Raw genomic sequence first — 11,431 nt, 5'->3', positions numbered from 1 at the left:
GAGATAGAGATCTCTGGGAGATTTTCACCGTTTGATATTACGTGGAGCTGGAAGGTCTCTTGTGGACCAGTGTCCTGAACTTGGCTCTCCCACCTCAGAGGCACAGCCCTGATGCCTGACTAGGGCACCAAGAGCCTGTCATCCACACGGTAAAAGAGAAAAAGGGACAAAAAAATATATATTGTTGCTCCCAAAGTCTACCTCCTCAATTTGGGATGATTCATTGTCTATTCAGGTATTCCACAGATGAAGGGAACATCAAGTTGATTGTGGAGATTTAATCCACTGCTCCTGAGGCTGCTGGGAGATTTCCCTTTCTCTTCTTTGTTCGCCCAGCTCCCAGGGTTCAGCTTTGGATTTGGACCTGCCTCTGCGTGTAGGTCACCTGAGGGCGTCTGTTCTTCGCTCAGACAGGACGGGGTTAAAGGAGCAGCTGATTCAGGGGCTCTGGCTCACTCAGGCCACGGGGAGGGAGGGGCACGGAGTGCGGGGCGAGCCTGCGGCGGCAGAGGCCGGCGTGATGTTGCACCAGCCTGAGGCACGCGGTGCGTTCTCCCGGGGAAGTTGTCCCTGGATCACGGGACCTTGGCACAGGCTCCCGGGAGGAGAGGTGTGGATAGTGACCTGTGCTCGCACACAGGCTTTTTGGTGGCGGCAGCAGCAGCCTTAGCGTCTCATGCCTGTCTCTGGGGTCCGCGCTGATAGCCGCGGCTCGCGCCCGTCTCTGGAGCTCCTTTAGGCGGCGCTCTTAATCCCCTCTCCTCGCGCACCAGGAAACAAAGAGGCAGGAAGAAGTCTCTTGCCTCTTCGGCAGCTCCAGACTTCTCCCGGACTCCCTCCCGGCTAGCCGTGGTGCACTAGCCCCCTTCAGGCTGTGTTCACGCAGCCAACCCCAGTCCTCTCCCTGCGATCCGACCGAAGCCCGAGCCTCAGCTCCCAGGCCCCGCCCGCCCCAGCGGGTGAGCAGACAAGCCTCTCGGGCTGGTGAGTGCTGGTCGGCACCGTTCCTCTGTGCGGGAAGCTCTCCGCTTTGCCCTACGCACTCCTGTTACTGCGCTCTACTCCGTAGCCCTGAAGCTCCCCCCTCCACCACCCACAGCCGCTGCCCGCGAAGGGGCTTCCTAGTGTGTGGGAACCTTTCCTCCTTCACAGCTCCCTCCCACTGGTGCAGGTCCCGTCCCTATTCTTTTGTCTCTGTTTTTTCTTTTTCCTTTTGCCCTACCCAGGTACGTGGGGGCGTTTCTTGCCTTTTGGGAGGTCTGAGGTCTTCTGCCAGCGTTCAGTAGGTGTTCTATAGGAGTTGTTCCACATGTAGATGTATTTCTGATGTATTTGTGGGCAGGAAGGTGATCTCCGCGTCTTACTCTTCCGCCATCTTGAAGCTCCTCCAAAATGACTATTAAGAATTGAAAGTCGGGATACTATAATTTGGTTTGTAGGTCCTGGACTAAAATACTAGAAATGCAGAATTATAGAAGAGAGTTTAAAGGATGTAGGGTTATTTGATCTTGAAAGAAGAAATTGAGGAATGTCACCATCTATGTACGTACCCATAAGGAAAACAATATGATTAGAAAGAATTATCTTGCTTTGTCTGTTGACATAATTTCCACATATAATGACAAAAAAAAATTCAAAATAGTTTGAGAAAGATTCAAACTGAAAAACTAGATTTAAATCCAGTTTACACCTAAATACTACTTTAGGTCATTAATAGTGCCCCCCGCATAATTTTTGAATGAGCCCTGAGTAAAGAGAACCATTGAACCGTGTTGAATTTAAGTTTGAGGTCCCATGAAAGACAGTTAGTGTGTAGTGTAGTGAAGATAAAAGCAGACTGAATGTTGGGGCCCCTAGACTCTGGCACTCATTCTGCCCTTTACTTACTTTGACCTTGAACAGATATTTAACCTTGCTAGAATACAATTGTGTAATCTCTCTGTAATGTCTAAGGTCCTTTTTTGCTATCAAGTCCTGAGCCTTGTTTGCTCCATCTGGACAAGAGATTATGGGAACGTTCACAGGAATATGAATTTAATGTAATTATCGTCAACCAATACTCTGGAGCACTTACGCTATGCAAGGCATAAAGATATACCACAGAGCTCCTGAGATCAAGGAATTTACAGCCTAGTAGGAGGGATAAAGGGTTCAAGCAAATAATCAGAGCTAACATACATTGATTGCTTACTATATGCTAGGCACTGGTCTACATATTGGCTTGGCCAAAAAGTTCGTTCGGATTTTCCATATGTTACAGAAAAACCCGAACGAACTTTTGGGCCAACCCAATATTTTACGTGTATTAACTAATCCTCACTGCTACCGACTGAGGTAGGTTCTGTTTTTATCCGCATTTTATAGATGAGGAAACTGAGACACAGAAAGTCTAAGTAACTTGCCCAAGAAGAGCTTGTGTTTAAATTCGGAGTCTGGCTCCAGAGTCTGTGCTGTTAACCATAATTCTATACTGCCTATAAGCAGAAAGCAATAATTACATACACATACATATACACATATATACAGATTAATTACATTGCTATGGAAACACAGGAAAGAAGATATTACTTCTCCCTGAGGGATTATATAAATTTTTATGAAATAGGTGGTATGTGAGTAGAACCTTGAGGCTGAAAAGATTTAGCAGGTATAAAGGAAAGAAGGGCTGTTTAGGACAAACCAAGGATATTAGCTTTAAGAAAGAAAGAGACAAATAAGAGGGTTTCCAAAAGTCTCTGCCTATGTTGAATGAACACCAGTCAGGAAAACTGGATTAAGGACACGCTCCCTTGGCTATGAGGGGAGAGGCTTCCTGCACTCCCAAGCTGCAGCAAAATTTCCAAGATGTGAGAAGCTATTAAGTTTCCCAAGGGCAATGGGGTACAGAAATAGGAGTGTTTAGAAAGGAAAGATTGTATTTTCTCAGCAAGATATTAAATTGACCAAATTCAGCTTTAGTGACCAAAGCCTCTCTTGTTTCTAGTGATATTAACAAAATCAATGATGCCATTGCTGACCACATGGCCATTTTCATTCAGCGCATGACCACAAGCGTCTGTGGGTTCCTGCTGGGATTTTACCGGGGTTGGAAACTGACCTTGGTTATTATCTCTGTCAGCCCTCTCATTGGGATTGGAGCAGCCATCATTGGTCTGGTAAGAATGTCTTCTCACTTCTCTCCATGGGAAGACTTTTGCACTGAGAAACAGCCAAAAATGTGAAGCTTGATTCCCTTCTGCTGAGTACGTTTTGTCAACATCATTATCACCATTTTGATTTATTTTGTTTGATTATTACTCAGAATCAAATAACATTCCATTATTAGATTAGGGATTAATAATGTTTTAATAACACAAATATTATTGTATTAATAACAATAACAACTACATTAATTGAATATTTACTATTTTGCCAGGCACTATTAGGAGCCTCAAGGACATGATCTCTAATTTTACAACAATCGTATAAAGTATTAATGCCATTTTAAATATAAGAAATGGAGGCTCAGAGAGGTAAAGGGACTTGTCTGGAACTGCGCAGCCAGTGAACGACAGAATAGGATTCAAATTCAAGGAAGCCTGATTCTAAATCCCCACTCACTCTGCAGTGTGCCTGTGGCTTCCCGTGGTCTCCCAAGTTCAGATGCTCCCCTCAGAAAGGCCCAACAAATAAAAGAGATTTCTGCAATTACACTGTGTTCTCCATTCCATCTGATCAGTTTCAGAGAGAGGGTTATCTGACCCATTCAGAGAAGTATCCCAGTCACAGTTCCATTCCCCAGGTATGCAGGCCAAGAAAAAGTATAGGAGTAGGAATTTGGGGTCATCCCAGTTAAAAAACACTCCCAAGGACTGAGAAATTATTCTATTTTACTTTTAGAGCAGCCACATTAGATAACAGGTCATGGGATCAGGCACACTAATAATTTGCTGTAAATGAGAATAGAATTTAAGTGAAAAGCTGCACACACATTCACATCATTGAGCAACAGGTACCGATCTCCATGACTGTATTTTCTAGCAAAATACTCTCTGCACTCCACTGGCTGTATTACTCAAACATTTCCCAGGTAATACAGAGTGACAATAGCAAAGAGCTCATTCCACTTAACTAGGTCACCACCTGGCTCTACCACCTGGCTCAAGAAAGATATGTTCAAGTTGTCAAAATGTCAGTTTCCTCATTGTTAAAATAAGGTTAGTACCTCCCAAAGTCATTGTGATGACTCAAGGCATTATCCATGTTATGCACTTAGCATGGCATCTGGCACAGAATTAATTACTAAAGAGATATTAGCGTTTATTTTTTTCCCCATCCACCAAATCATGCAAGTTTTACAACAGTCTTTCCTACCAAATGCTTTCCAGCTGCACTCCAGGGAAGCCTCAACTTCCACAGAGGGTCACTGGGGAGTCTGCAAACATTTGATTCAGCATTTTTTCCCCTCCAAAAAAATTTAATCTCTTTCTTCAAACCCACAAAAGATTAATATTCACACTCAAATGGATCATATGTCACATTTTAACGTGTTGGAGACCAACAACATAAACTGGTTAGCTTGATTTCAAGTAGGCTCAAAGCACAGTTTCTCTTGTCGTCTCAGTGTCCATATTTCAACTTCTTGTAAATGTGTCACCGACTTGGAATGTTGTGGCTCTGCACTTGTTTCTTCTTGAATTCAGGTGTGTGCATGTTTGTGTAAAATGATACGAGCAATTTCACTAAGCTCAATTCAAAAGCAGGACAAAAAAAGGTGGAGGGGGCAATATATGACATATTAGAATATGACATATTAGAACTGATCGTAGCTTTTGTGTGCCTTTGTATGACTTTTATATACCCATGATGGGAAACATGAACAACTGTTAGATATTTCCCAATGTACATCTTTTAAGTTCCTATATCAGTTTAATTGAAGTATCAAGAGATTCTCTAATGTGCCATTACAATAAAAACTGATAACATTTGCAACTACTTAATTTTCTCATTACTATGCTCATTACATATTTCAGAAGTAAATTAGAAGAGGATTGTGGTAAAAACTGCCATACCATCCAAAGTCAAATTTTAATGTTGATTAAAATAGCCTTACTTTCCTTTATTGTTGCCTTTCAATTCACAAGGTTTATAAAATGTGGACTTGTGAAATAAATATATTGTAATAAAATACCACTTTTACTTATCTTATATGTTAAAATTCTGTCTAAGATTTTGTTTGATAAGGGTTTTGCTGCTAAAAATTCGGAAAAACTTGGAAGATAAACTCCCTTAGTCTGGGTACTATATATATTTTTAGGTTTCTGAGTCAGTTAATCTTTCACAACATTTGCTTTTTCCCCTTCTTGTTTCTTAATCTGTGCCAGGGAAGTCTTTGGTGGTTGATTCTAACTAGGACTCAATCCAGGTCCAATTTTAGATAAACTAAATTGTTTAATATTAAGTGCAATGTCTTTTTCTTTCCTTTTGTAAAAAGCGAAACTAGTTAGTTGAGTCCCTACAGTTGAGTCAAGTGGTGTAATATTTATCTGAAGCTTTCTCCTATGGAATTACCTCTGCTGCATCATGCCTTTGCATGCTCAGAACCTCTCCCTTATTCTTTATTCTAATGAATATGACACCTGCATGGGCCTTTGGTCTTTGCATGTGGTATTTGTCTGTAAACTGTGACATGGCCTTTGGACAATAGCAATGAACTCTGACATGGTTTGACTTGAAAACGTTATCAATATGATGACTGAAGCACTGTGGTCACATAGAATGCCCTATTTAGGACATACTCTGTGAGAAGTTTTGTTGAGGCTGACTTTTAATGGAGTCATTTTGATATGTCAACAACCAAACACCCATGGATGAGGCTTAACATGGCTCAAACTTGGACCAAATTCTTTCCTCGGTAAACGCTGTTCCAGTGGGAATCTAGTCTTGTATTAAACTGTGCTACAAAAAAAAAAAAAAAAACTGTGCTACATGTTTGCTCTGCTAGATGAATCAGTGAATGGCGGAGTGACTTACCTAATTATCTGGTCTTCACATTTTATTTTTTTCGTTTGGACTTCAGAGTGTGTCCAAGTTTACAGACCATGAATTGAGGGCCTATGCCAAAGCAGGGGCAGTGGCTGATGAAGTCATCTCATCTATTCCAACAGTGGCTGCTTATGGTGGTGAGAAAAAAGAGGTTGAAAGGTTAGTTAATTGAAATGTCTGCCACTTTCCTGAACTTTGTTGATCTGCATACTACCCTGAATCTTCCCCATTTTGTATAAAGTGGCAGATTCACCTTGATATGGTACCCTGAGGGAGCTTTTGTTCAAGAGGTAGCTAAGCTAAGCAATTAGATTGGTCAAAGCACCTACAAAAGACTCCCAAGCCTTTAGCTCTGTGTTCTTGAAGATGATGCAGTTGGTGGCTTTTAGAAAGCCATCTTAGGTTGGATATTTGTTTCAAACTCTGATGGTGTGTGTGTACACACACCATACTTCATGCCAGTCTAAAACACTGTCTTCTGACATTAAGGAAAAGCCTACCTGATCTAAAATGCAATTTTGCACATTTTTATTGAGCACTTTTTTATTCAATGTGTTTTATTCAGCTACTGTACTATGTGCTCTTTTTAAGTCTAAGATTTCCATTTAATCAAATAAAATTTAGCATTGATATATTATAGACTATCATTCTAGGAGATTAACTGTTAATGAAAATCAAAACCTAAATGACCAAAACAACACAGTTGTCAAAACTTTGATTTTATTTATTCTTCCATTTATCTAGTATGTGTTGAGTGCTTATCGGGTGCCAGGTACTGATTTTATAAAACAGCCACCAACTTAACTAAACTTTTATTTCATATGTTGTAGATCTAGTATGATCACATTCTCAGTTGCTACCAAATTCACCAAATGAAAAAGAGAATAGGATTTACAACCTCTGATTATCCTCTTTTTTTTCCTTTTGCTTCTTTTGTTTGTGGTTATCTTACTTCTCATAAAAAATTGCATTAGCATATTTCCTCCACTATGGAAGATATTATCTTTCATGTCATGTGACTTAATGAGAGAATTCAAACACAAATAATACTAGACCCCTCATGGTCAAACATTAGTGTTGAAAATTCTTTTCTGGGGGGCAAAGCTTACCCCACTGTACTCATCCAAGAAGTAATCAACTATGAGGCTTTGTTAGTCATCATCCTTTCAACACATTGTCATTGCCAGGTTGAAGCAAATTGTAAGGAACTACACAGGCATTATTGTTGTTTTCTTTCCCTAAAGCTGCTCTGTGTTTGGAATGATTTTATAATCATTGATTAAAACCACTGCATTGTGACCTGTTTTAAACATTTTAACTTGAACTGCTGCTGCTGCTGTTGCTGTTGCTGAAATAGACTCAAATGTTTTCTCTTCACAGGTATGAGAAAAATCTTGTGTTTGCCCAGCATTGGGGAATTAGAAAAGGGATAGTGATGGGATTCTTTACTGGATTCATGTGGTGTCTCATCTTCTTGTGTTATGCTCTGGCCTTCTGGTATGGCTCCAGACTCGTCCTGGATGATGGAGAATATACAGCAGGAACCCTTGTCCAGGTACTTCCGTCTTGATGACCTAGATAGAACATTTCCTGCCGGTATCTCAGAGAAGTCCACAGTGAAGGCATTCTGTTTATCCCATTCGTGTCTGAAGGAGGAAAGCCTCAACGATTTGATGGAGTCCATCTGTATGCCTTTTATAGTAAAGGGATGCTGAGACTCGTGATTTCATGCTTTCCAATCAACGGAAGATTTTATAGCTGTAAAACAATGATTTTTCTGATTGAGTCCAAAAGATGAAAATGGAAAGTCAGGGATCTCCTAGCTAAAAATTAACAGCTTATGTGGTTGAGCTTAATAATGGCATAAGATATGTGCTAATGGACATAGTTGTTAAATACACTCACTCATAGTTACTAAAATGCAAAGCCAATAATATCCTCAACTGAACAGGTAATACAAGTATATTTTATTTCTCACTTGCACTGTAGCCATGCTATAGCTAATGCCTTGGCTACTTTATTTATTTTTATTTTTATTTTTTTTTTTGTGGTGTGCGGGCCTCCCTCTGCTGTGGCCTCTCCCGTTGCGGAGCACAGGCTCCGGACGCGTAGGCTCATTGGCCATGGCTCACGGGCCCAGCCGCTCCGCGGCACGTGGGATCCTCCCGGACCGGGGCGCGAACCCGGTTCCCCTGCATCGGCAGGCGGACGCGCAACCACTGCGCCACCAGGGAAGCCCCCTTGGCTACTTTAATTTCCAGTATCTTTTCAGTTGTCCTTTCAAGAATTAATTATTGAGCATCTACTATATGCCAGACTCATGCAAAGTGTAGAGAATTCAGTGGTGAGCAAAAGAAATGTGATATTTGCCTTGATGGAATTTACAGTTTAGTGGGGAAGCTAAACAATAAATAATCACATAATGCGTAATGATGATGGTATTATATGCTACAGAGGACAGGGACCTCGACAGTGAATAGCAGGTGTGGATGGAGTCAGGGAAAGCTCTTCCTCCCGCTCACCTTTCCTCCTTAGCTTACAGCGCCTCTCCTTACAGTTAGACTGTTGTCATTGTTCAAATTTCCAGCTGGATGGCACTTCCCCAGTCAGGTCTTCCATGCTCATCCAATCTTTTATTCTCCTGCATGGTTTGCTGAACTTTTCCTTCAGAGTCCTTGAATGAATCTGAACACTTGCATTTATTTACATTTGTTCCTGTCCCTTCCCACCCTCACACAGTAAGCTCCATGAGGTCAGGGAGGTAAACCATGAAATATATGTTCCATTTGGTCTGTTAATTATTCAATAAATTATATTAATTTTAAAAGCATGGAAGTAGTTTCATATAAGATTCTTTAAAAAAATATTTTGGCTCCAGATTCTAGGTAGGACAGGCATCAATTAAATAAAGCAAAATACCAAAATTTTGTGCACCAGAAATTTGCTAGCCAGAAGCCTGCAATTTAAGACCTACTGCTTTTATATAAATACATCTCTAGGGAAAGTTGAATAGAAATTTCACTTGCAAATAGAAATGATTATTAGAGGTCAGACCATAATCATTCTAAGGCACTGACTTTATTTCATTAAGAGCATGGTAATACACTAAGAATGACTTTTTAAAATTCAGTTTTTCTTTGAAAGATAAACAGCTGGCATCACTTGAAGTTTGTTTAAAAAATTAAATATGATAAATCATGTTAAAATGTTTTGTAAACCTTAAAGGGATAGCATAGATGGAAAGTGTTACTATTATCGTAATTTAACCACTTTCTTAATAACTTTAATATAGCTTTGCACATTTGAAGAGCCAGTGAAAGTACTGCAGGTCTAAAATCTGACTATAAAGTCCTTTGTCTTTTTTGACCTCATGATTCTTAAGAACTTTCAACTTTACCAAACTAGAAATACCAGTAGTTGACTTTAGTCTCAGCAGCTTGTATCTGCTTGCTCTGCAGAAAGATATGCACTGAGAAAAGACATCCTTCTTTTGATTCCTTGCCTGCAAGGAGGGGACAGAAGTGTGTACAAATAACAGTTCAGAGGGAAAAATGAAAAAATGGTAAATTGAAAATACACAATTCCAGTTGGAATCACTGAATTTCCACTGAGTTACCCTTGGTAACTCTCTCCAGTGAAGATCCAATTTTATGGTGCTGTTAAAAGATAAACTGAGGCATATTAAAATTTTTAGAAGTTTGTTTGAGAAAACATAATTCCTGTTGGGCACACCAAACCAGAAGTGGTTAGAGGGGGTCTATTAATAAAAGCTAGGGGAGGGCTTCCCTGGTGGCGCAGTGGTTGAGAGCCCGCCTGCCGATGCGGGGGACACGGGTTCGTGCCCCGGTCCGGGAAGATCCCACATGCCGCGGAGCAGCTCGGCCCGTGAGCCATGGCCGCTGAGCCTGCGCGTCCGGAGCCTGCGCTCCGCAACGGGAGAGGCCACAACAGTGAGAGGCCCCCGTACCACAAAAAAGATCCCACATGCCGCGGAGCAGCTGGGCCCGTGAGCCGTGGCCGCTGAGCCTGCACGTCCGCAGAGCCTGTGCTCTGCAACGAGAGAGGCCACAACAGGGAGAGGCCCCCGTACCACAAAAAAAAAAAAAAAAAAAAAAAAAAAAAAAAAGCTAGGGGAAAGACTTTTATAGAGAAGAGGAGGAAGCAAACAAAGGAATTATTTGATCGACAGTAGCTTAAGTAATTACCTTATTGGGGAAAGCCTAATTGGCTGTTTGTGATTGGTTGTCCTTAGGTTTTGATTTCTTAGCCTTGAGGCATGCAGGCTTACGTTCTGGTCGCTTATGTAGGCTGCTACATTAGGTGGCATTAAAGCCACCTCGGTCTAACGGTGTCCTTGTTTAACTCATTTAACAAGTTCTCACCTTCGAGTTTCCTGCCCGTTGGATTACAGGCTACTCTATACCTTCTGTAAATAATTCCTTCTCTCAACTGATATTTCTTGAGTACTTACTATGTGCAGACATGGCACACTATGTGTCTCTAACATTTTAATAATCAATAACTAACCTCACCTCCTTTTCCTAAACTTTTCCTTGCAAGCCTCCACTTACATCTTAAGAAACTTTTCTTTGGGAAGATGAGAGACATTCTTTAACAGTATAATCATTGGTAAGCATTCCCTTTCTGGTTCTCTCTCTCTCTCTCTCTCTCTCTCTCTCTCTCTCTCTCTCTCTCTCTCTCTCTCGCGCGCGCGCGCGCGCGCGCGCGCGCGCGCGCGCGCGCATGCACTTTTTTGGCCATGCTCTGAGCAACAAACTATAAAGGCCGAGTTTGCATAAGCTGAGTTGAGTGTTTTTAATACATTAAACTAATTAACAATTAGGTTAATCTAACACATTTTGTGATGCACAAAATCATTATTGGCTGCACGGTAATTGGGCATAAATGGTAAGTATTTCACGTAAATGACTGTAATTAGTATCACTTGTACATGGACAAAAAACATACTCTATGATCTATTACGAAAAAAAGATGAAAGGGAACTGAAAGGTGCTGATGGCTGCTCTTTCATGCCCCTCTTAAGTTTCAGGACTCGATAATGAAAAAGTAACAGCAGTAATAGAGAGGATCATTATTCAGTGTATACAAGGTGTCAAGCACTGAGTGAAGTATTTAATATAATTACCATGTGTAATACTCACAACTTCATTCTGTAATTGATGCCATTATGCTACCAGTTAAAAATGAAATGGAGCCATGAGGTTGAGAAATATATGCCAGATAGCACAGGGTAGGATTTGAGCTCAGATCTCTGTGACTCTGAGGCTTGACCCATTAACTATTATTTTCCTGTTTCTGAATCTCTTCCAAGGGGCCACAGATCCCTTTTTATTTAATTAATTTATTTACTTATTTAATTGAACTCTAGTTGATTTACAATGTTGTG

At 41.0% G+C, this 11,431-nt stretch overlaps 1 protein-coding gene across 3 annotated transcripts in view; it reads left to right on the top strand.

The window, feature by feature from the left end:
• The window catches only part of ABCB11 (ATP binding cassette subfamily B member 11), a 94,391-nt gene that overhangs the window by 21,123 nt on the left and 61,837 nt on the right, over positions 1-11,431 (top strand). For all 3 annotated transcript variants that reach the window (XM_024122315.3, XM_024122314.3, XM_024122313.3), the window contains exons 7-9: positions 2,984-3,155; positions 6,059-6,183; positions 7,405-7,579. In XM_024122315.3, the coding sequence (XP_023978083.1) occupies positions 2,984-3,155; positions 6,059-6,183; positions 7,405-7,579 (472 nt within the window). The remainder of the gene's footprint in view (positions 1-2,983; positions 3,156-6,058; positions 6,184-7,404; positions 7,580-11,431) is intronic.

Source organism: Physeter macrocephalus, chromosome 2 (assembly GCF_002837175.3).
Source record: "Physeter macrocephalus isolate SW-GA chromosome 2, ASM283717v5, whole genome shotgun sequence".
Classification (NCBI taxonomy): domain Eukaryota; kingdom Metazoa; phylum Chordata; class Mammalia; order Artiodactyla; family Physeteridae; genus Physeter; species Physeter macrocephalus.
Note: the sequence above shows the minus strand (reverse complement) of the source record. Positions and strands in the feature narration are given on the sequence as shown.